Source organism: Brachyistius frenatus, unplaced genomic scaffold, assembly GCF_029030835.1.
Source record: "Brachyistius frenatus isolate BFR_SWC_R1_liver_20210118 unplaced genomic scaffold, ASM2903083v1 Contig_39, whole genome shotgun sequence".
Taxonomy (NCBI): domain Eukaryota; kingdom Metazoa; phylum Chordata; class Actinopteri; family Embiotocidae; genus Brachyistius; species Brachyistius frenatus.
In genome coordinates this window covers 308,460-334,630 of record NW_027210638.1, presented here as the reverse complement: position 1 = coordinate 334,630, position 26,171 = coordinate 308,460, and the positions used below count along the sequence as shown (strand labels likewise).

Here is a 26,171-nt window from a genome sequence, read left to right as displayed (position 1 = left end):
TTTGGCTTGTTTAGCATTTTAAACAGACAGAGTAAAGGAGCAGTGAGTGGGGACAAATATAGGAGGCCTCCTCTCCTGCATCCTCACCTCACATTATTGTGGCATGAAGATGGGGATTGGAGACAAGACAAAGATCTAGGTCCTCTTCCAGTCTTGTCACTGCATGTGTTTCTGTGTGTGGAGACAGCTGTGGCGACTGCTCCCTTATGAGTCATGTGTCTGTGTTGTGCCACGATATCTTCCTCACTTCCCTCTTGAGTGGTAAATAATGGGCTGTCCAAATCTGCCTCGCCAAAAGTCTTTCATCTCCAGGAAGAGCCAGAAGACCAGACATTTGAGTGACTCAGTCAACTTAGAGGCCGTCGTCCTCCACCTGTCCTCTCTATGCAAAACGGACCAGATCTGAATCCAGGCTTAACACCCTCCATGTAGTAATACATCTGGGATTATGATTTGATTCAAGTTAAATCTGCACTCTCTGTGGCTTTAATGTATAACAGTAACATGTAAAAAAAAACATGAAAGTTTCCTTGATCTCAACGTCTACACTGATGTAAGTGTCACTAATCCCTCTTACAATCTCTTTCTTTCTGCTCTTGACTAAATCAAATCATTTAATGTGCTCTGATTCTCTCCAGAGCCACGTCAGCTTTGCTGCAAATGACTGTTCATCCCTTCATGCCTGGCTACTGCTTGACTCTTAAAAAAAAAAGAGGGCCAACTTGCTCTCTGATCTCCATCCACGTCAGCACTGTTGATGTGCTGGTGTCCTTGACAGATAGAGTAAGTACAGCTGTACGTCTATGCTAATCCACTGTCACCTCTGGATGAGCTCACTGGCTGGGGATGCTCATTAAGGATCAGGATCACAGCGCTGCATTTCAAAAATGTGCAAATGCTTTCTTCTGCATGTGTACAGGCTTTAGAAGAAATAAAGTGAGCTTCCTTTTATTTTTCATGAGTTTTCGTGCATGAGGCTTAAGAATGCCTCTGAATGTCCGTGCGACCTCTGCCAGTCTGTGACAGCTGGCATATGGCACCGCTCTACCTCCGCCAGTCTGAGTCTACGCCTTTGACTGTGCCAGCTCAGCGGCCCCTCAGACCTCTACCATTTGGGCTGTGTACCAAGAAAACAAGTTAATGCTGGTAATTGGGACAGATAGCTGGTAAGGAAAGCAGAGGAAGAGCCGCTGCGCTCCGTGGTCTCAGACAAACTTGGCTTTGGCTTGACGTAGCAGAAGTCTGAGATAAGAGGGGATTTTTTAAGGATGCAAGTACGAAGAGATGTATGAAATGTTTGATAGAATTATGCTGGATTTGCAGAATATTCACAGAAACTAAATGGCATGTTGCTTTAAGAATAAGCTGGAAATGATTTAAAGAAATGCCATGTTGACTTCTACAAGTGAGCTTTGATGCTACTTCAATGTAAAATGTAATGGGTCTTGATGTTTCAAAATGTATTTCCCTTCTGAGGCTGCTTTGCTTTTTCAAAATCCACACCATAAATAAGAAAATATATGTTTAATTAATGAAATCATGGAAATATCTTTGAGTGCAAAAGCATCCTGTGATCTTCCGAATATTGACATAAAATGATAAAACACAAAGCACAGAAACAAACAGAGTGTTCATAATAAAGCAGCTTGCTGTGATCAAGCCTTGGAGCCCATTTACATTTGTGCAATTAGTCTACATGGTCCAGATTCAGATAGCCCGGTTGGCTGTGGTCCTCGCTTTGCTGTTTCATATCAATGTGATGTCTCATTTTTTAAGAGGCACCGTTTCAAATTATGCCAAAAACCTTGTCTACATTTAAATTCAGGCCGCTAAATATTCAGGCAACCAATGTTTGTAGGCAATATGAAAAGGAAAAAAAACAGATAGAATCCATAACTTAAGCCAAAATGACAGTTTTCTTGTACAGCAAAGTAACTGTCATTGCTTATTGTGGTAAAATAAAGTAAAATAAAAAATAATGTGGGTGTTTGAATGTGTTTCAGTGTTATAATCAGTATAACTTAGTGGATGATTTTGTATATGATTTACTGTGTTGCTGAGAGAAGGCAAAGGCAGGCTATCTCGAGACCAGCTCACGCAGGACAGTCTGGAGAAACAAAACCGCATGTACTGTAACATTATCAGGTCCACACTGTGTTCAGCACCACTGTAGTGCTACCTTGTGCAAAAGTCTACATCCCTAGTGCTTTGTGGAAGCAGCAAGAAATCTGAGCACAAAGCAGCGCATGATGGAGAATCCTGTAAAACAAAATACAGTCGCTGCAGTCAAACTGATCCACTTGAGAATATAATTTATGCAACTATTATGCACTATTATCTTCCTCATGCATGAGTGTATAAACGTTGTGTATTCTGTACCGTTTGCCCAGAACCACACACTGTGGTGTTCAGCAGAGATAGTCAAAACTTTACCCCAGGTACAGAACAACCAATAAATCATATTTTCCAGATTAGGCTTTGAGACACACATACACACACTCACAAATCTTTAATTAAACTTTGCTGAACAGTTTACAAAATCTACAGCCGCTTTCCTTATTACCAATCCACTCCTTAATTGCCCTGTCTGCTGCTCCTTTTGTTACGGTGGGTGTGTAAACCACATCAGTAAATGAGCTGAAAAAGTAGGATAAATCACATCGACTTGTTATCTTCAGTCATAGGTGCCTTTAAGTAAAACCCGATAATGACTTTAGATTAAATATTATCATCCTCATACAATAATTTATCAGAATAACATGAGGTACAGTCTGTTCTTTTGATAACAGTACCAAAAAAATGCCTAAATCTCTATTTTACCTCAAACATCAACTGTTCTTAAAAGGACAACTGAAAGAAAATGAGAGTAAGACATCTGCAGCTAAATTATATTTCTCAAAACTGCCATTAATAAACCATTTACACAAAGATTAATCACTGATGAACGTTGCTGTGTGTGTGAGTGGCCTTGCCAGGTTCAGTGGATTAATCACACGAAAAAGCACAGCAACTGAGGGACCTTAATATAATAATCCTGCCTGAAAGATGGAAGAAAAGATTTAAAAGGAAGATGATTAAGAGATACGGGCGAGCTGAGAAAAAATAAACAAAAATAAAGGAAATGAGATCAAATGGTTTGCATTACCTCTGGTTTCCATGGTAATTTCTTGTGGTGCTGGCTGAGGAACTTCCGAATATGGGTATGGGCTCTGCCATCAGCTCCTCCTGTGATTGGCTCGTCATCCTTGAGAGAATACAGCAGAAAAAAAGGACACACTTATTCCACTTTCAGTTCAAATTCAGTCACCGAAAAGAAACAGTGATGAAAGGAAAGGGTAGCGTTACATCAATAACTGCAACCACAGTCTTTTCTGATTCAAGGAAGCATTAAGCAGCCGATATTTTGCATGACACAAAGCTGTGAATGCCATCCACACACGTGCATATTGGGAAAGAGCCGGCAAAGGAAACACAGGCTTATTTCCCCAGAATGTAACTATTAAGACCCTGTGGAATTTCACAGTTTACTCCTAATCTAGCATTTGATTTGCCAAAGCCCCAATGTCCAACATACTGTAACCATCCACCCTGCCGGCCAAGCTCTTCTCTCCAGGGAACCTGAACTCTCCCCCTGATCTGGGATTTAGCCTGGTGCTCCCACCAGAGCACTGCAGGGCTCTTTCTCTGCGGCCTGCTCGGAGGCATGTTCATGTTAAAGACGTGGTGTGACAGGCAGGACAGAAAAGAGAGGAGTGCAAGTTCTGGTCCAGCTATGAGGAGATAAAATCTGCTAAATGAGTGGCAAAGCATCCTCCACTAAGCAAAGATGTCAACAGAGGCCCACCTCCACTGAGACAATCTGGAGTGGTTTTTGAGCACCCCTGCAATGAGGGGCTTTTGTGGTAAAGGTACCAGTGTTTGCAAAAGATTCAGGGGAGGAAAACGACATTTTTAGAAGCAAAGAGCCAGAGCTGTCACATGCCAAGTCTTTGATTCCTTTTTTAACTTCCAAGGGAGAAAGATGAAGGAGGGCAGGGAAGGTAATGATGAAGAAATGTGACAACAGGCTCCCCTCCTGTCTGCCACCAGAGGAGTGTGAAGTGCCTGATGTTTGTGCGTACCAAAAGACTCACAAACAGACTAGCTTTGTCTCTCTCTGTCTCACACACACAAACACACACACAATCACATCTACTAAATGAAGGAAGCAACATTCGTATTGCATCATCTGGTGTCTTGCACAAAACAAAGACAGCATAAGAATGAAAAAGCATGAGACAGGACTCAGCGGTCAGTAGAAAACAAAGCTCAGATGAATCACAAGTTGTTTGAACACTTGGAAACTAGATCTCAACGCCTGCAGCAACAATATATTTTTGACACATTTGTTGAAAAGTATATATAAATGGTGTAATTTAGAATATATTATCCGCTTTATAGCAAATGATGGTACAACAATATAATGCAAATTTAAGCTAACTAACAGTTCTTCACTGGTCAGTCTTCAATGAAGCTATTATTCTATTTTAAATTCAGGACTTCAGTTGACTATTTAATAGACTCATCTTCAAGTATTAACAATTTCCACATCACTCCATATTTTGGCCTATTTTGAGAATGTACTAGTGGTGCTAATCAAGTTTCTACACATTTTGAATGGAATTGAGCATCTTTATAAAGTTTGAGTGTAACTCAATACAGCTTATTGACTGTTTTGTTGACACTTTGCACCATCCGAGTACTTTATGTTTGAAGTGGTGTTTTTCCTGTCATAAAAAACTGCAAACCTTCATGTTGCGATGTCTTAAATTAAGGTTTGGACCTTGGACTGCCTCACTGTCACTGTGCGCTTACTGTGAGATAACCAGGAGCCAAGAGCTTTTTGTTCCTGACAGGTATTTGCCTTGCCAGCTATTCAGCTTTCACTGTTGAAACAGGTGCAATGGCTGTTTGAGTGATGATTAAAGATTATCCATGGAGGTAAAGGACTTTGTTTTCTGTGGTTACTGATTGTAATTTAAAGAGACAATGTTTTAGAAATAATACATGACCCTGAAAGAACAAACTTCAATTCACTTCTTGAGTTGGGACTAAATTTCACACAGACGCCACTTTTGTAAAACGCTGCCTCAGCTTGATCCAATCCAACGTCTGCTTATCGATGCAATACTAAAAGGTACAGTTAACTCACTGACCTGAGGTTGCACAACATCCTTCATCAACTGTATCTCTTTTTCCTCTATAGTGTTTATTGACTTTACACCTCAACCAGATGTTGTCATTACTTACAGCGTTGTAAGTACTTAAAACATTCTGTAGGACTCATTATTTCAGAGTTACACTCTCTAACTCATAAGCAGATCTAAATTTTTCTGGCTCGGGGCCCAGAAGTGTGTTATCATGTTTTACTGATAATTAAAGCTGATGCTAACGGGGCCTGTCAGACGGCATTATGTATTAAACATTCCATCAACGCAAAACGGGGAATATCAATCACACTGATGAGACTGCCTATTTATCATATGTTTACAATGATATTTACCTTTTTGACTTTTACTCAAAGAGCATGACAAATGATCTATTACACGGTGCACATTCATCTGCTGTAGGAGCGATGTGTCAGAGACATAAAGAGTGAAAGAGAGCAGCAATTAATTACAGCTAAACTAAGTTGTTGCAGGTATGAACATGCATGGCAAGACTTGTTAATCTCAAAAGGATTGAGTGATAGTTTCATTGCCCCATCAGTGAGATTATGTCACTGAAATACATCCATCCCACCAGTCAAACACCTCACTGTAGTGGGTGCTAGCCCCCAATTTGTTTCCTTCCAGACTCCCTGTGTTGACACAGAGCAGTTCAAATGGATGACAACAAATGGATGAAACAGCTGGGCGCAGTGTCCTAGAATGAATAAATAAATAGATAGATAGATAGATAGATAGATAGATAGATAGATAGATAGATAGATAGATAGATAGATAGATAGATAGATAGATAGATAGATAGATAGATAGATAGATAGATAGATAGATAGATAGATAGATAGATAGATAGATAGATAGATAGATAGATAGATAGATAGATAGATAGATAGATAGATAGATAGATAGATAGATAGATAGATAGATAGATAGATAGATAGATAGATAGATAGATAGATAGATAGATAGATAGATAGATAGATAGATAGATAGATAGATAGATAGATAGACAGACAGCAGCATATACAGGGCAAAAATATTAAATATAATAATTAAAAGAAAATGCACATTCTATACAATAAATACCAATGATCTTAATTAATCTGCTTTATTAAACACAAACAAGCTCTAGCATTTGCAAGGAGGGTGTGTCAGAAACAGAGAGGGAAGCAGGGGACTGAGGGATCGTTTCACAAATCTGTCTTTCCACTCTCACCCAATATGATTACCTGTAAGAATGAGCTCAGCTCAGAGGGCTTGATAGTAATAGTAATAAGTAAGTTTGATAGTAATGTTCAGTGCCAGTCTAGTCCTCAGAAATCCATCCAGCAACTGCAGACTGCTAGGCTCCCTTTTCCACCTCTCTTTACTGAACACACCAAACAGACCACTGTCTGCTTGGTTTCAGAGCAGCACCACAAAGCTTTATGCAGTTTTACACACTCACTGTGGGTCTGTATGTGATGTGACTGCAGCTGAAGAGATGGATTTTCAGTTCGCAATTCTCAGGATACTCTATGAACCATAAATGTGCTGTTTCTCTACACCACAGCGACACATAAAGGGGGAAAAAAAACAACACCAAGATGTTTTATTAAAATAAATAACACTTATCTAGTACTAGCTTCAAATAGGGACGGAGGCAAATTTTCATGTCCACAGCGAGGCTTTCCACTGCCACTCAGACATTTATACAACCCTCTGAAGACTGTAGTAGTGTAGAGTAGTGACAAAGTTACAAGTAAGCGTTCCTCATTTTACCAAAGGTTAACGTTACCATCGGAATTGCACAAATTTAAAACATGTAATTCAAAAAAAGGAAATGCAAGTGAGTGGATTGGTTTGAATTGAATGGGATTCTTATCATGTTAGTGCTTTGTTTGGAATGTACAGCATGATTCTGAATAAGGAAACGGAACTGAAGTCTCATTTAACCATTGTGGCATTGAAGGAAAGATGAGCTGATACGTGCAAGCAGGAATGTTGAAGTGATTCACATGCTCACATTTTAAGATCTATAAGTAGCTAAGAAAGCAGTGCAAGGAACAATGACAAAAGCCCCTTTCAAAATGCTCTGCAAGGCAAGTTAGTCAAATAAGTACATGAAATATTTCTCATCATTAGACCTTGGAGGACAATTATGCCACCAAGCCAAGAGGAATGTATAGAAGAAAATGACTGAATCACCGACACAAAAGTGTGTTTATGCATGTGCTTAGACAAATATTATCACTACAAGAATCAAGGTGATTATCTGAAAGGCCTTCGGTGTGACCCATACCTGATCCTTCACTAAGCGCCATGGCAACACAAGCTCAAACCTGTATGAAACAGATTGAATACACAACACGGTTCATGCTTTTTTCCTCATTCATTCTGATTCAGTGTCTCTTCTCTTCAGAAGTTTAAGGGAGAAAAAAATTAAATGAGTCGATTAACATAGAAATGTGAGTCAATATTGCTCACATCAGTACAGTACAATGCTTTGACTGCTGTAGTTGCCATGGTATTTGAAACACAGCAAATTAGCACAGTCAGAGACATGACTGCCTTCAATCAAATTCTCTACTTCCTGTACAGGTGTGAATAGAAATTAATGCCCGCAAAGTTGTACATTTTTTTCTAATCAAAGATTATTTGATAACTTTTCTAATACCCATTGTTTTGTAAAGTTGGGAAAGCTACCTGATGAAAGATGGCCACTTCGAAATACACTGTCCTACATACTGTCGTACATTGGCACAGCACTGCTGGATACTGAAATCAAATGTTTGCCTGCAGACTGCCATTTGTTAGTGTGGCTGCTCTGAGTGTTAGTTAATGAATAGCATTGTCGTGGGAGCCACCTCAGTGATCCTGGATCAGTACTCATGAGCGCTGAGAAGTTGAATAAATCTGCACCCTGATCTCACAATCAGCTCTTCCAGTCTATTTCAGTAAGAATGCATGCTTTGGGAGCCCCAATACCTTTACAACCAAATCCCTATTCCTTTTAACAAAGTAGCTGGCACTGCTGCATAGAAATTAGCCCAAACGCATTCAGTTAAACTATTGCAGAACAAAGCCAAACCAAGAGACCGAAGGAGTGCAACTATTTTTGTCTCACTGCTTGCATTATTCATGTAAGAAATTACATGCCGGTCAATGGAACAACAGTAGAAAGGCAGAGTGAGGAAGAGAGGGAGAAAAATGGAACATAAATAAGGGACGGCTGCAGTCGATAATAGGAGTGATAGAGTCAGGAGCTCCAATTCATTGGTTGGAAGATTAATGGTGCAGAGATGAGTACAGCAGGGAGACAATAAGACACAAAGGAGAAGAAGGAGGGGAGAGCGGGAGGAGAGGGGAGAGATGGACGGATGGGGAGAAGAAAAACTGCACCAGTTGAGAGAGAAAGGAGAGAGGGTGAGCTAGTATTATGTGAGCTAGGGTTCTCATAGAGCAGTAATTTTACTGTGATGATGATGATGAGTATGTTTGTGCATTTGTTCTAATGCACTAAAAACATAGGATCATACTTTAAATGGACTGTATGTGTGCACCCATGCTTCTAAATGTGTTCACAACGACATGTGCAAACAGCACATACTGTATTGAGTGAGTCCACATCAATACAGCAGAGATATAGAGTGAGCGCAATGACTGTGACGAAAAAAGTTTCTCTCAGGATCAGCAGTGGCCTGAAGACACTCATGTCCTATAATATAAAATCTGAATTTATTGTCTCAGGCTGCTGTTTTTAAATAAATTTGTAAAAAAAGCTGATTTATGATCAAATACATTGTACACAAAGAGCTGGATGCTGCATTTGATATGAAAACTAACTTTAAACTATTTAAAGAGCAAAAAAAATTTTGGCAGATTTGTGTTATTACTTATGAGTGAAAAAATGAATTTTTGAGCAATGCAAAAAAATATATAATACATGTTATGGAATATAAAAATGGATCAGTGGCTGCAGCATTATCGATGCCTCAAATGCATTAGAAACATATGACACTATTTGTATGACTGATTGAGGACATTAGGTTGAGTGGTGGAGAGAGAACAGGCAAAGTTGAAGCCCTCTTATAGAGTAGAGCTTGTAATGTTTGCACTGTAATTAAAACTGTCTTGAGCTGCGCTTCAGTACCGCCTTAGGAAAAATACTCAGTGGAAAGACAGTTAAAGGTGACTTTGATCATTATAAATTCAATGTAAGTAGAGATTGAAGTCAGATTAGTGGAAAAGGATAAATGGTTGGAAGGTGACCGAGAGCAGATGCAGAGAGTAAAGAGAAAAAGCCAGCATCTGAACCAGAATCCAGCCTTAGGTCGAGCTTTTACAGCCTGGGCAACATAATGCAATACTCCATACATTTTCAATGATAGTGTGGTTTGCAGGAGGAATAAACCAATATTGGGCCTGACTTTCCTGCCCAGGCTGATGACTACTGACGGTGTGTGACACGGGGCAGCTGGCAAACAGAATAAGCAAACGGTCAACTGCCAATCATTCCTGGCCCGTTGGTGCTTAGTCTGACCTAATCAACAAAGAGCCTGCTCCAGAGAAACTAAGATGGTCTTAGACAGAGATGGTCAAACAAACCAAAGAACAGGTTGGCAACACTCAAAGGACACAAGGATCTTTACAGTATTGGTGCAACATGTATATTGCAAATTTTGCTAAAAGATTTACAAACATTTTTTGGCAAGAAGAAGATCCTTTTTCTTTTTATTTATCAAATGTCGGACTACAGATCGCAACGGATATAAGCAACAGGGTCAGAGTTCAAGGCACATTATGATGAAGTAGCATGTCCAAATTGTATAAATATTACATGCAACAGTACATGATTTTAAAGGGTAACAGCAGTACGACAGAAAAACCTGACTGATAGAACAGGAAGACCCAATGACGAATGAAAATTCCTTCACAGGATGATTAAATGTTATTCCTATATTTTTAATATATACCCATATAACAGGTGATTTATATATGCAATAATAACCCAGTTGTTTAGTTCTAGATTTTAAGAGCAGCAGCACTGAATACTCTGTCCCACACATGCAGCCTTTATCTAAGGAGCATACAGTGAAACAGGGGGGTTGGAAGAGATCACTGAGGTATTTAGGAGCCAAGTTATGAAGACATTCGTGGGAGAGAAGTGGAACTTTAAATGTGGAATGAAACTTGATAGGGAGTCAGTAGTTCTTGGGTGAAGGTTATGTGCCACCAGGGTTTTTAGTTCTGGAGTCTTTCCAAGACTTCATTGGGCGATCCAATTAGGATTGTATTACAGTAATCCAGATGAGATGTAACAATGGATGAGGGTTTTCTGCAAGTTTTAATACAGCAGTTATTTTCTTTCCTGCAGCTGCTGTTTGTTTGTAGAATTCTGTGTTATATTCTGTTTGTATGTCTACAAATTTGTGCATTGATATGTTTACATCTGAGGGTCTGATGTTCTGCTGGTATAACATGCTATTTTTACAGAGGCAGATTGTGACGGGCCTGACAATGATTGAACGGGCCAATTTCCTGAGGTGGTTAGCATCTAAAAATATAATGACCAAACTCACAGTAAAAGTGCTTTTCTCTCTTCGTTGGTTCCTTTCTTCGTATCTGTGTGTGTTGAGAATTTGTGCATCGAACTGTGTGTTTATCACACACAGCACCCAAAATTGCAGCGAATCTGCTAGTAGGACATCAAAGCATGAAGATATTAAAATATGCCCTCCTCCCACTTCACACTGAACAGCTCCCCTGGCCTAAAACCCAGGGTGAGACATGAGGTAACTCTCCATTCATGCCACACACATATACAGCTCTATATCACAGAAATGGAGGGTTCTGAAATGGCCAAGTCAGTGAAAGAAAAATAATAAAAAAAATTGGCTGTTTCAAATCATGTGGTACTTGCAAAAAAGTCCTAAATTTTGCATGGAAGAGTGGTGAAAATTTTCAGAGAGCTGATGTCAGAGACTGGTGGATAATATTGAAGAATACCTACAAAAAGTACTCATTTCTGCTAAAGACAGCAATTCTAGCTTCTCATTTCAAGAGTGTACTCACTTTCACTGAAGAGCCTTCCGTGATTTTACTAGACATTTATTGATCCGGTTTTATTTGGTTGATAAAATCCCCCTTCATAAAAGTATTATACTCCGTTTGCTTTATTAGCTTGTTATTTTGTATGGTCATTGCTTTACTTGATGTTATGGTCTGCTTATTTTGATGGTTGTGTGAAGCACTTCTAAATGTGAGTTTAGAAAAGTGCTCTTTAAATAAAAATTATAATTATTACTGCTTATGCACACGTCCTTCCTGCTCTTACTCCATACCAATGCAGAACTAATGGCATAAGTGACAATGAAATACATTGGCAGATGGACTCAAAGGTCATTAATTATGATTATTTTAAAAACTGTTTTTGTGTCTGCATCAATATACCCTTTCTTGCAGTATGTGTTTACTACATACTGTACGCATATACGCATGCATATGTACATTTACCCTCCATTATAATAAGATGGGATCAATAAGCTAACAACAACACCCTTGGGTGGTGGTTGCATCTTTATTATCTGTTATCCTAAGTTAAGACAACACAAAAAGATGAACCAGCTACTATTATGGAGATTGTGCAGAGGTTTGCTATGCCTACAATCAATACATACATCTCCTTATCTTATCCCAACTGAGTAAATACACTGATAGAAACAATCTCATAAGGGAGGTCTACTTCCTGCTCTGAATATGTTAAGGACAATAAAAAGGGCTGACACTCATGCACCATCACAAAATGAGTTTGAACAATATGGCTCAAGTCAAATAGCTTACAACAAGAACAAAGACATGAATTTAATAAATTTATGCTTTTTTCATTACAAACTTCTAATTAGACAAAAATTAATATCAAATACTGTTCATCTGTGCAACAACGGTGCATCAAAAACCCAAATGAAAGTAGGCACAGTTGCCAGTTCAAACCTAATAGCATCTGAATAAAAAGGAGACATTATTTCCACCTGTATTTAAAACGTGAAAAAGCTGAGAGGTGTCAGGCAGAGTTCAACGTAGCGGTGCCACTGTTGTGGTTGTGCTTTCAGTCTGGGACACAATGGGAAAAGTGCATGATGGCACTGTGCAGCAGTTACAGCTGTTGTCAACTGACTATTACCACCCATAGCTTTATCTCCTCTGTAGTGAGCAGAAAGCCAACTTAAGGATTAAAATGTCACCAAATCGACAAGAATAAATGGACATTTTGACAGCATTTCATGGTTTCAAAGAAGGAAAAATTCTAATGACGGATGTAGGACTATGGGATGCATACTTAACACAGCTGTGTGATTATACCCATCTATGTAATTAAGTCCTGCTGATACACAAACACAAAGTCGACCTAAATCTGGAACACAGAGCTAACAAGACATATTGAGTGTGTAATGCGTGTTGCAGCACATTTCACATGCAGTATCTGTGATATGGCGGTTATTTACTGCCTGGCCGATTTCAGCTACTGACATTTCTGCTGACCAGCACTCCCTAACTCTGTCCTCCTTTTCCTCCCTTCATCCTTCTTCCTTGGCTCTTTTCTCTCTCCCATTTCTAGTGAGGAATACTCTTAATTGTAATGTGATTTAACTTCCCCCCCCTCCCCCAAGTCCAGTGAAAGCTAAATGAAAGCTTAATACAAATTCAGCCTGTCCCTGACTAGATATATGAAGGACCACTTCTTACATAATCTCTTTACAAGGCTCTTTATGTTTGCCAAGCACTCAATTTCAAGTCTCCTTAAAGACCTGGTTCAGGCCAAAACTAACTAAGATTAATGGCAGCAGAGTAACAACCCATTAGAGCAAACCCTACTGTTAGCTTTTCCATCCATGCTAAAGACCGATTTTTATATATCGTGACTCAAAGAGGCTTAATAGAAAAATAGTTTGATACCTTTAGCACACAAGAAAAAGTTCCAATATAGGCAGCACAAAATCTGTTATGAAAATAAGCAAACAAAAACAAAAAGGTTAAATAGAAGGCTTTTATTTGTTTGACTTTGCTTTGTTTTAGTTCTTTTAATTTGGAAAATGGGAGATAGGCAGACCTGAGAGGAGCTTGTGGTCACAGCGTACTTCAGTTCTACCTCACTTAAAAAAAACACAGGGATGTGTCAGCAAAGCCTGTGGCAACAAGGGATGACTTTTGCCTTGTTCCTTTTTTTCTTTTCATCCTCCTCCGCCCTCTCGTTTCCTTCCTTTTAAATTTTGCCATCACCCCGAGGCCCAGAGAGATTTTAAAACCCAATCTTTCATCTCAAAGAAAACCGGGCTTACGTAGTTCAGCATCCATTCCTGGATTTCATGCATGTATATTTGGGCCTGTTTCAGATGGCAGACATCTTTGACCTAAGATGTGTTGGTATTTTAAAACTCTGCTCGACTCCTGATACTGCTCTCTTACGCTTCTCTCACTTCGTGAAGCCCCCTCTCCCTCTATAGTCCTGTCAGTGCAACTCAACCTGACAGGACAGACATGACTTTGAGGAGGAGGCCTCCGGTTAATAAACTGTGTCAAAACTAATGTCTCTTCAACTCTCTCCTCCACAGCACACTTCATCAGCTGCACACCTGTTCTCACATGCACCTGTTGGTCTGGTCTCCACCGTCTCTGTCAAAAAAAAATGCCTCACTTTCACTCCCCTTCATTTGCCTCCATGTTGCACTGTCATCTGCAAACATCCCTCATTACAGTTTGTCACCATGACAAAAAGACAGACAAAGAGTAATTAAAATTGCCCCTGCTGCTTTGTGTTTAATGTCCCTGTCAGCCCACAACAGCCCGAGAGCCACTTCACAGCAATGTGCTCTTTCACATCAAGCTGTAAACTCTTGAACGGAAATCACATTTATGCAACTTTATTCAGAAAATTATACAGCTCGCCTGACAGAAAGACTTCACTACATCGGTGAGCATTTATTTATTTCACAGCAGTCAAATACCATGACATGTTTGTCTTCCCTGGGTTACATGTTCAAAGTGTGGAAACATTTGGCTCCAAGCCCTAAAAATAAGAAAATTTCTAACACACCAACAATGAAAATGTCAAAATAGTTTCTGGTAACACTACCAGAGAGAACACTATGAAACTTTTCTAATATGCTGCACATAGTAGTTCTGATAATGACGGGAGTGTGGTCCATCCAGACAGTGAATGGCTGCTGTCTTGAATCACATACCAAAATTCCCTAGTGAAATTTCACAGACAGTCTGTATAGTGTGAATCATGCCTTTTGTACATTAAAAAAAAGAGAGAGAATTATAGTATCTGGAATGTTGTCCACTATGAATGGCACCTTTTATCTCCTCTGCACTGTTTTGACATGTTTTGTTTTTTTAGTCCCACTTTCACATTTCATCATTCTACCTCTAACCTCTCTGACATCGGCTCTATTTTAGCACCCACACAGAAAACTCACAACCAACTTGGTGGCATGGGTATTCAATGTTGTCTGCGCATTTTAGTGGAAATGGATCGCAGCAAGAAAAGAACTATGAATCTTCATCACAGACCGTCACTGTTTTTCTCTCGCCCGTACACCCACAGTCCCGAGCTGCTTATTTGTCCTCGGGCTCTGTTTGTGCACCTCAGACCTCATTCTCGCTCGGTCCCTTTTCCCATCCTCACTTATGCTTTTTATCCATCCTTCCATCCACCTGTCCATCCGTCCCATCTCTGGACACCAGGAGGGAGGCGGAGAGGTAATTTATAGCTCATTCCAGGACGCTGCAGACGCCACTATTTACAGCACACCCACATTGTTCTGGATCCCCATCGATGTGAAACAGGTGTGTGGGTTGTAATTTCATCTACCTGCGTGTATCTTGTCAGATCAGAGATGACACATACTGTATTAGTATATACCGGAACCTGTATTACTGTATAAAGACACATCAGGAAACCCACACACCATATGATACCGCTCACTCAAACAGCACACACAAAAAGAGAGAGCATTTGGTCGGTGATAAACTGTATGATTAATATTATACTGTCAAGGTGTGATATATGTTCTGTTTTCTGCTGTCAATCGTCCACACACAAAACAATTATAGCATCTTGAACTTGTGTTGAATTGCTGCAGAGTTACCTGTGCTGGAGGAGGACAATGATTGGCTGTGATACAGTGGTCACTCAAGGTCAACTCTCTCAATCACACTTTGTTGGTCTCACCACTTCTTCTTGTTATCCCGTCCATCACATCCATGTCAAACTTCTCTTAATCTCTGGCTGAATACAGCTGTACAATTCTGCGTGTAGTATCATGGGGTCATGCAGATTATACAGTTGCTCCTTTATGGTTCCAGATGTAACAAAAATGAAACCATATTTTTCTGTGGAAAAATTGTAGTTTTTCCACATGAAAGAGCCAAAGCATGCAGTTTTTCGTTTCAGTTCCTCGTCCTAGATTTCCCAAAACAGTCACGTAGAATGGTCCAATCTTCTTGAAGGTTTTTTGCTACAACCACTTACTCAATAGTGAAGTTTGTGAGATGGAAAAATGGGGAACAATCTGAGACAATTGAACTTTTTTTTTTACCTTTGCTGGTCTGGCCACAGCCTGACTGATTTATCAGCGGATACTGGCAAATCTCAGACATGTATCGTCAGATATGTTTTCTGATATGACGAACATTATGCAGAAAAATATGCCTCTGTACTTTTTTAACAATTTATGGTCATTTGGAATTGTTACATTCCGAATAATGTTCAGTGTTTCAGTGCACTGATGTCATTTTGGAAAAAAGGTTTATCGTTAAACTATAAAATATTCAGCCTCTCTTACCTATCTTTGTCACAAAGAAGTGTTTTAACAACCATATTTCTGAAGATATATGAGGACTGTATTTTGTTCCCCCTAATATTAGTAATGGTGCAAAAAGTTAAAAAAAAAAATTTTTAAAAAAGTATTGGCTCTAATTCTAGCAATTAATTTTCATCATAAATTATCCTAAATATTTGGCTCGTTATCTTTCATTAGATGTTTGCCAATTTCCATTTAATCCCTTTCACCACTTTTTCTGAAAATAGCACATAAACCCTTACATAAACAGTTTATTCTCATAAATCAGGCACCTGTTTAATTACAGCAACATAAATTCTTCTGATGAATCTTGACCTTAAGAGGGAGACCTGCTGCATACAAACAGTTCTGAGAGACAGAGAGAGATGTGAAAAACTATCAATACAGCAACCCATCATTATATGGCTTCTTCTTGATTTAGTGACACGCTGGCAGTCTGGCACCTCTATATGTTCAGTAAAGATACTGTCTGCCAACTAAAGCTGTGAAACGAAATAGGTACTCTGAGTAGGAAGAAATGCAGACACGATTTTGAGAAAAGAGAAGCAAAATTGCATTTTTCAAGGCAACCACTCAACTTCTGGTGAGTGCAGAAAACAGCAGAGGGAAAAAAGTGCGAAACAGATGTGAGATGATGGAGACATGTCAAAGCCTACAGGCTGTGGTAAGAACTTTTAACAGCCATCTGGTGAAAAATTGGCTGCATGGATTTAACTGACTGGAGAAGTTTTGCAGAGTGTTTCAGCTCTTTGTCATCTGTTCCTCGGATATCAAGCCAAACTGGTTAGTCAGTGTTAGCAGTGGGGAGTAGATTAAACATTCTGTCAGTGATGTTGGCTCATTAATGTTTAGTGTGAGCTGCACAGTTGCTTCATTAGTTACTGAGACCTCATCCAGGACAGATACACAGGAAGGAGAAGGAAAATAGGTTGCTTTTATATAAAAACCTTGAAATTAGACCATTTGTTATTCATGCACATGCAGAGTGTTTTCTTTTCACAAATATTGGTCCCACTTGTCCCAAACAAAACCTCCTCTGTAACCATTGTAAATCATAAAATGCACTCTGTCTCACTTGTAATGTGTATAATGAGATAAGAATGAACTTGAATACAAAAGATGTCTCATAGTGTCACTCCCTGATAATCTAAACACATCTTTACTTCTTGCACATTGGCAGGAGATGTAATGTGTTTTTTCAGTTTTGAACAAGCATGCACCAGAGGCAAAGAGACACTCACTCAAACTGCACCATTGATTCACTGGTTGCAATTAACATATGTTGCTCCTGTCTGGTCAGGCGCAAATTGAAAAAGCCAATAAAAATTGGTTTTCTCTCACCAGCTGCCATCTCACAAGAGTCTGAAATGGCCACTACAGATCCATCCGTGCCTCCCAACCAGCAGAATTGACTCGCGTGTCGATACACCTGTAAACCTCTACTGGCTCAAGTGCGAAAAATCAAGGCAGCGAGTTGTTTAATGACAGAATAAATCCAGGAGGACGTTCAAAGGAATTGATATCCTGACAATAACAACAGATCCAAACAAAGCACTTCAGCAGCTTGCTCTGTCCACTACTGTAGCTAGACTAATAGGCTACTTGGTCGGGCCATTACCCCAGATGAGAAGGATAATCACCTTCTTTCCTTTATCTAGTGCCATTTCATGGTTAGTGTTTAATCTTAATGCAAGCTATTATAGCAGCACATAAAGTGGAATACATTATCTGATGAGTGTGGAATGATAGGAGAAGCTCCTAAATGAGCGCTGATCATCGAGCACCTTGCAAAGGCTTTTGAAGGTCAAACTCAACAGCCGATTTGCGAATGACAACACTGGTCAATTGTTGAAGGGTGTAAAACGACCTGCATTTATGACGACCTCTAGTGGTCGTATGAATTATGACGGGAGCAGCAGGCAAAGCTAGGTGACAAATGTATAAAAAGGGACAAAGTCTGTGTAGGAAGGCAGGTTGGGTTGATTAAATGGATCAATAACAGGACTTTCACTCAGGAGATGTTTGGTGTCCCGTGTAAATCCAAAATTGTAAATTGACTTATTGAAACCTGCATAATGTGAATGTACATCATGTACATAAACAAAAGTAGTTATTTTAACCCAAAAAATTATCTTTTTCTAAACCTTTCCAAGTACGTTTGGTGGTTGAATCTAACCAAGTACTTTTAGTGGCTAACCCTAACCAAACGATTGTTAGACCACATTAACAACAGTTTTATTATTGTTACAAAAGTCAAAGGTTGGGTACGCCTCTAGCTGTTATTCTCTAATGGTCAAATTAGCTATTCTGTCATTTGGGTTTGAGGACATGTCCTATAGAGGATGCATATGCTCATACAGTATATGTCATTTTGAAAGTCCCTTAAGTCCTTTCAGTATGAGGATGAGGTCAACTCAAACTGTGTTTTCTATGGTATCACACCCCTGTTACCTGTAACTGTGAAGCAGGTTATATTCAGCAAAATACTATGATATTATGCAGTCTCTCCAGAACATTGTGATAATTAAATTATTTATGCAAATGCAATGCAATATTTAGGTGCGCTTGCAATTTTATAAAGATCTCGTAATTTCTCTGCAGTATGGGTTCAAAACCTGCTTTATCAAAGAACACAACATTACAGTCAGAAACGCTCTCCAACCTCTCATCTCATCACCAAAACGAATCACTGGGAAAGTGGCAAACTTGTCTAACTTGGCAAGTTGTAAACCTGCTTACCTCTACATGATGGTGCCAATAAATGCTAAATACGGCAGTAAATTTAACCATGTACACTACATATAAACAGTAACCCAGAATAATCTCTTTTAAGATGGTCACCACATGAAGACTGGAAGAAGAAACGTAGAAAAGGGGTGACAGAAGTGATGACAAGCCAAATAAAGAAGCTGAAGAGAGAAGAAGAACGACGTCCGTGACCACGGGTGGGGAAAGCAGTCAAAGATCCTCAGAGATCAATCAACAGGCTCCAAGTGTCTGGCTTCTGCCTGGACAGCGTGGGGACAGCAGAGATCAATGAGGAGTAAGGCCCCTTGGGCTGGGTCACCACAGGAGACGATATATTATAGACTGGCAACGTATCCTCCAGCAGAAGGAGAAGAGAAGGATTGGAGGCCAGGACAAGAAAAAAGGGGGGTACGAAAAGGCATGATATAGAGCGATAGAGGGAATGGAGGTAGAGAAACATAAAATACTGAAAGCCTGAGACGCAAATAGATACTAAGGTAAATCAAACACTGTTGGACCAGTGAGCTTGTACACAAACACAAACGTTACCCTGTAAGATTATCCTCAGTGTTTTTAACAGCTTTACTTCTGTAGATCTGTGCTTCATGGTACGTCATAAGTTAAAACATCTCCCCATATACTTGGTAATGTTTTGAGGCCACTCTCAGATGAAAGAGTGTGGAATAAAAGAAAAAAAAAATACTTGAAAGCTGGCACCTATGGAAAATTCCTTAGGGAAAAGCTGAAAACTGAAGCAAAACACGAAATCCCCCTCAAACTCTTCTGAGATATGGCACTCGCTCTAACTCTGGCCAACAGGGAGTACTGATGAAAGCAGGGAATGCTCCCACGGGAATGCAAATGAATCGGCTCCACCTCTTCAGAGACCCACAGAAACACTACATGCCCACACCGAGAATTGTATTTCCCACATCCATCCATCCATCCATCCATGGTGCTACTCTTGTCGAGTCTTCCTTATCTGCCTCTTGTCGAGTAAATTCATGAGCGGTAGGAGATTTGGCAAGAAAGATGAAGAGAGACAGAAAATGCTTTGCTTCTATTGTTTAGTGTTTCTCTGCATGGCACTTATCCCTGCCTTGTTTCTATTGTTAAGCAGATCCTTGAAAGTCTCTGTGGAACAGAAGAAAATGGAGGTGTGCTCGGTTTTTGTTTCCCTTTATCAAGCGGCAACAGGAGCTGCACCTGCTTGTTTAATCTGGCTGACACAGGCATCGTCAGAGTACAGACCTCTCTGCTGATGACTTCCACTGCCAGGCCATTTCCAATGATCCAGCCTTCTAAAAGCACTTAAAACATTAAGCACTTTGACAAGTTTGTTCTGCCAGAGTTGATGCATTTCCCATCAGAGGCCTTTGGCCATCAGTTCTTTCTGTTCTAAAGGATGCTGCTCCTGTAACACTGCTAATGCTGTATGACTACGTCTATATTATAATAATAATACAATTGCATTTCCTTGCGCCTAACAATTGTTTTAGAATTGCCATTAAGTGATATGAGCAGTGCCAATAAATGCCAATACATGCTCCAATTATGAGTAGAGAGAAAAATATATTTCTTTACCACAAACCCATTTTATGCAGTGATCAGACTGATTCATCAGGTAAGAGTAGACATTAATCTTCATATCCCACCACCTGGAATCTATTTCCAACTGAGTTTTGTTTAATTAGTGTAATGTAATAACAAACCTTGATGGAAATGACAGTTTTCCACAAACCTTGGGACGATTCATTCGTTTCCCCCCTGCATATTTTACTTTAAAAGGGAGTGCACAAACATAATCTGAGATTAAATCTGCAGTCTTTTTTCCATGTCCCTCTCACACATGCAACTGCCTATTTACAACAATATAGCCAAGGCCAGCTAGCTCTCTGGAGTCACGCCCGTTCCATAAACTGTAACTGGTGCCTTCACAGTATATAATAACCGCTGAAGTTACAGTTTACAGCACTGCTGGGACTCAGGACAGCTAATGCAGCCTGCTATCATCTCCACCTCTTTCTGACTGAAAAAAATTGTTATTGTGCACACTATAACAACCAAAGTCTATATAAATGAAGTCAATAAATCACCCAGCCCTGTTGCAAACCTTGACCAAGTCTGAATTGACAAATATTCCCCGTTTTGCAGACATACAACTTCACTGACATTGTTGTGACACCATGCACTTTCCCCTAACACAACCCACCCCCTACAAAGTACTCCACAGAAGCAGAGCGGTGGTGATGATAGAAAAGATACAGAGATATACACTGGTGTCATGTTTCACGATCTAATGACCTTCACTCAGCATAGCCCCAGCATGAAACTGAGCGGTAACAGCAAACAGCCAGCCTGTAACAGCTTAGCACTGACCAGTGCTGGAACAGAGCCAGCTCGCAGGAGCCCGAGCAGGCGTAGAAATAGCCGGACTCTTCAACAGGGTGCCTAAAAGGATCGAGGGTGATCCCACAGTGTAATTATTTTCCTCTCTGGAGATAGATATATACAGCTAAATGCTCTTAAGGCCTAAAAAGGAAAATAAATCAATTGTTTAAAGTTAGTATGGGGATGTGGGTATTGAACTTAAATTTCCATTTTGGGATTACTTCTACAGCATGTTTGTGTGTGTGTACAGTACACTGCATGTGCACACAGAGTTGTTTATCTTGAAAAACAAGTCCTCTACATTGTTGGCATCTGGTCGTGGGTAGCAGAGTATGAAGACAGCACAGACCTCGCTGCTGGAGCATGCTTTGGAGCTTATTGCAGGTCCACAGCTTGGATCTCCAGCCTGTGTGAACCCACAACAGGCTGACAAATGCCTGAGAGGTGATAGTGAGAATGAGTGAAAGCACTGAAACACCCGTAGGAAAAACAATTTTGGACTGAATCCTCAAATAGCCTCCCATAACGGGGCTGTCAACACCCGCAAGCTTGAAAAATGACAGTGGGGAATTCAGTTTGTAGGGTTGCAGCCAGTTATCAGAGGTTTACGGCTGAGCAAAGTCATTAAAAGTAAAATAATGTACATTCAAGGGAAAACAATTATCCAAAGAATACTGTATACACCGCTGCATAAGGACTTTAGAAAGTTTCACTATTACGAGGAATTACCTGTTCCAGTCATTCGATTGAGTTTAATTGAAGAGAACGGTGTAATCTTATAAAACTTTTTTACAATTTGGGTCTCATTTTCATAGCTCATTTCAATAAGCCTAACTATAAGCAAAACCCAAATGTCAGTCATCACAGGAAAACAGTGCTAGTGCAGGTCTTTTTTACAGTGAAATTTTGGGTAATCATTTTAACTTTATTAACTTCAAAATAGTTTGGCGTACATTACTTAGGGATATAAAAGCAAACCACTGTTGTTTTTTCCCCGTCTGACTCTATGAATATTTCCATATCCCGAAATTGCAATAATTAACTTGCTGAAACTGATAAGTATGAATAGACATGATGGTCAAAACTCCGTTAATAAAACTCTGTGTAATAAGATAAATTTAATTACACTGGATATACCCTTTTTATTGGTGAATAATGAAGGCTGAAAAACATATTAGTGCAGAGACAAAGGTCCTGTAAATCTGTCTTTTAGTCAAATGCTGCAAATTTCATATTTTCTAGTGTAAAAGGTCACAATTTGAACACAAGTTGGAATGAAAGTTAATTTGATAAAGAAATACTATATATGAATGCCTTTTTCTATTCATCTTTTTTTGCCTGAATAGTTCCAGATCTCAGTTTCAGTAGCGTTTATGAGTGAGATTATTTCATTTGTGTGAGAACCGATACCTTGTTAATTCTGTTTGAGCTGTTATTCCTATACAGAATGAACATTTCCCTAAGCCTTCTTTTGCTGCTTAAGTTGTTGGAAGTGCCCAAGGAGGGACTGACCCACAATTATCTAAAAGCTCAGAGTTTGTATTTGATAGCTTCCTTGCTTATGTAGCAACAAAGAATAGTTGGCTGTAATAGCGCTCTTATCCCTCTATCTCCCATTTATATGTTTAACCTTTAGCTGTTTTTTGCTTCACTCCAGACACAATTAAGACCAGGTTGACAGTCCTTGATTAAAATCTAAAATCAAATTAAACTCTTTAAGTAACAGAGGTGACAACCCACATCCTGGGGAAGGTCGCTCAAGCTGATGCACCAAATGCCTCCTGGGAGATCCATTTCCACTTGGCTAGCTGCAGATCCAATCAGCTGGTAGGAGAAGACTCTGTTAACAAAATGTCAGGGATGAGGTCACTGAGTCACTCTGAATTCATAACCCTGGATCACTCCTCTAGTATCCTTTTCAACCCGAGACAACATTTAAAATGCTGAATGGGAATTAGTCATATATCACTGCTCAAATCTAAATATAAAATGGAGCAATTGTGCTACAAAGCTTATCTCAATGGGTCCATTTACAGATTAAGTGATGAAGCCTAATACCCAGCGAGTACACACAGCTTTGTATCGTCAACAGCCAGCTTGTGTTGCTGAGTGGCGCTGAGGAGCGAACGTGTGTTTATTTACTAGTTGGTCCGTGCTCTCTGCTCCTTATCATTCTCAGGGAAGTCTCCTGCTGCCATCACCACCTCCGTCTCATCTCCCATAAACTATCGGCGAGGCCAGAGCGATGTAAGGTAGCCATATTTACAGCCCTGAAAGCAATTGGAGGTTAACAATGAGAACTGGCTGCAGCCGTTTATGGGCTGCTGTAAAATTGCCAATATGATTAAAATCTCCGTCAGGTGAAAGACAATGGTGGAGCCCTTACTCTCAAAACTCCTGTGAAATATCTCCTCCCTTTCTCTACTCTCATCTCCATGACCTCATTTGCAGGCCTTTACCTTGGCTAACTGGCCTTTTACAGCTCACAATCTTATTAACGTCTGGGAAGGTGCACTCGGGGCTTCTGGCCTGCCGTTTGTGTGTGTGTGTGATGTGTATAATGTAGGGCTGTTTAGATACTGACGCATGATAGGTTTATTGACCTGAAAGTTAAGGGTATTCTTCATCTTCTGTGACAAAAAACAACTATTTCCTTATGGGTGATTTTATGCTGCAACTCTGCGATGGGGTGTGATGTGTTTATGATTTACCATTTAAACTTTAACACTACACATGGAATTATTAAAGTATATTCTTCACAGTCTTTTTTGCAGTAATCTAATCTCAGTAATTGACGTCTTCAACGGAGACCTACTGATGTTATACTGGTCCAACTGGTTGATCTCTGAACTTCCAGCTGGTGACTACCAACAAATAAACTTCTCTCTGGAGTTTGATGGGCAGAGCTCTTTATGCTGAGTATAATAGTGACTGAGATTAACTGCTTTTGTTGCATAGACTATAGAAAAATGGATGCAGTCTTCGGGTTAGAAAAGTAGAGACAATGCAGAAGTGTCTCAAAGTGCAATACCAATGAGGACCACTAGGGGCGGGCTCCCAAAACTCTTCCAATAGTCTTCCATTAAAAAAAAAGTGTCATCTTTTCTCATGATATACAAGTTTGTTTCCACAAGTTATTATGATGTCATTATCTAAAGTCACTCCTGATGTCCTGGTGGCTCTTATGACAATGATTCCATAATTGATTATATTACAGGTCTCCAAGGGAAGCAGACTTTGGAGTGTGCTTAGTTTGATCAACATGTCTGAGGTGCAGTCAGGTTACCAGTATCGGTCCGTGGGCATAGTTTCCTCAAGTTCTCAGTGAGATCCACTCCTTGTTCCTCCGCAGCTCATTCGAATATGGTCACTTCTGATTCATGGCGAGGGCCAAATGCCAGACTCGAGCCTCGACTTCACGGCTTCACAAACCAATGGGCGGGTTGCCGCCTGCTTTCTTGCTTTGCTATACATTTAGTAACTAAATGAAGGTATACGTGACCTCTGTTGTGTCATGCAGCGCCTCTGCTCCTTTTCTCTGAGGAAATATGGGCACTAAACGGCATGAAGAAGAAAACACACCTTGTTTTAAATAACCAAAGTGTCAGCTGATGTAGTAATTAACTGGGGGTCCCATGGAGACGGCATGCACACAAACACAACTACACACACACTTTGCGACAGCGTAAATCTATTGCAGGTTTCATCTTAAAGAGAAAGCAGGTGGCCAAAGAGATATTCCATGTCGTTGACAAAAACTTAAGAAAAAAAAAACACCCTACACCGGTTTCTGTAATTGCCAACCCTGACACACACTGTCAACTATTTAAGCTGCAATTTTGGGGATTTGCAAGCAAAGAAAGAAAGGAAGGTGCAGAAGCAAACATTTGCTGCTTTCACAGAAGCAGAGACGAAAGTAATTACTCCCTCTATAGAAGATCCCGCTTCTCAGCTTCCCACCTTCCCACCTCTCTTTACTTCTGATTTCCTCATGTTTCCTTCCATTAAGTCGTGGCCTCCCTTTTGTCTGTCCTCTCCTTTACCCTCTCCCATCCTTCTATACTCCTGTCTGAAGTGTTCTGATTAACAATCCCTGTGTTTCCTCGGTGCTGCCACCGCTCTCTCCATCCATCTGACAACAAACAAGAGAGCCGTAGGACACATTTACGGGGCTTTTATCGGAAACCAGTAGCCTCTTCCTCAACTTTACTCACAGCAAAGATGCGACTTGGATCTGCCTATCACTTACACTGCTCTGCTTGAAAACAGTCAGGCAGCATAAAGTAAGAAAAACAGATAGATTGACTTGAGTGTCATTTAGAGACTTAATATGTGTTGCTGGTCTTATTACTGTACTCATTAAATTAATTTAAACAGTTGACGATGCACCAATATCTTTAGCTACGTGGGTGTTTGTGTGTGTGTGACACCATCCTTGCATGTCCCCTGCTGTGAAATGCCGTCCAATTACAATAAGGTCACTCCATTTTCTTTTAGGCATTCTATTAATCTTGAGTGCACACACAACCATGAGGCATTTTCTGTTTGTTTCCATCCAAGCCATGTTGGTGTCATTGTTTAAAATGTCTGAGATGGCAGCTTCAGTGAGCTATTTGTGCAGCACCAACCATTAGAAGAGCTTAACAGAGGAGGTGAACAAAAGGGAAGGACCTCTGTCCCCCTGACCCATATTACAGCACATTGAACACACTAAAACATCATTCTCTCTCTCTCTCTCTCTCTCTCTCTCTGTCTGTCTTTATCTCTCTCTAAGACACACACACATTTAATGCTGAACTCAAGTTTGGCCATCAGGCCTGGAGACACGCACGACAGCTTTGACCTTTGGCAGTGACATTTTCTAAGTGAGGAAGCATTTTTAGCGGAGCAGCCGCACAATCGACTGGAAGTGTCAATTATGTTGCTTTGGATTTCCTTGAGATGTTGGTGTTGAATGAGCAGCAAAGTCTGGAGACATGTG

The 26,171-nt window shown here is 40.0% G+C and overlaps 1 protein-coding gene across 1 annotated transcript in view; it reads right to left on the bottom strand.

Annotated features, from left to right (window-relative positions):
- b4galnt4a (beta-1,4-N-acetyl-galactosaminyl transferase 4a) overlaps positions 1 to 26,171 on the bottom strand; it is a 127,519-nt gene that overhangs the window by 54,168 nt on the left and 47,180 nt on the right. The window contains exon 3 of the mRNA XM_069701857.1: positions 3,146 to 3,244. Coding sequence (XP_069557958.1) covers positions 3,146 to 3,244 — 99 coding nt within the window. The remainder of the gene's footprint in view (positions 1 to 3,145; positions 3,245 to 26,171) is intronic.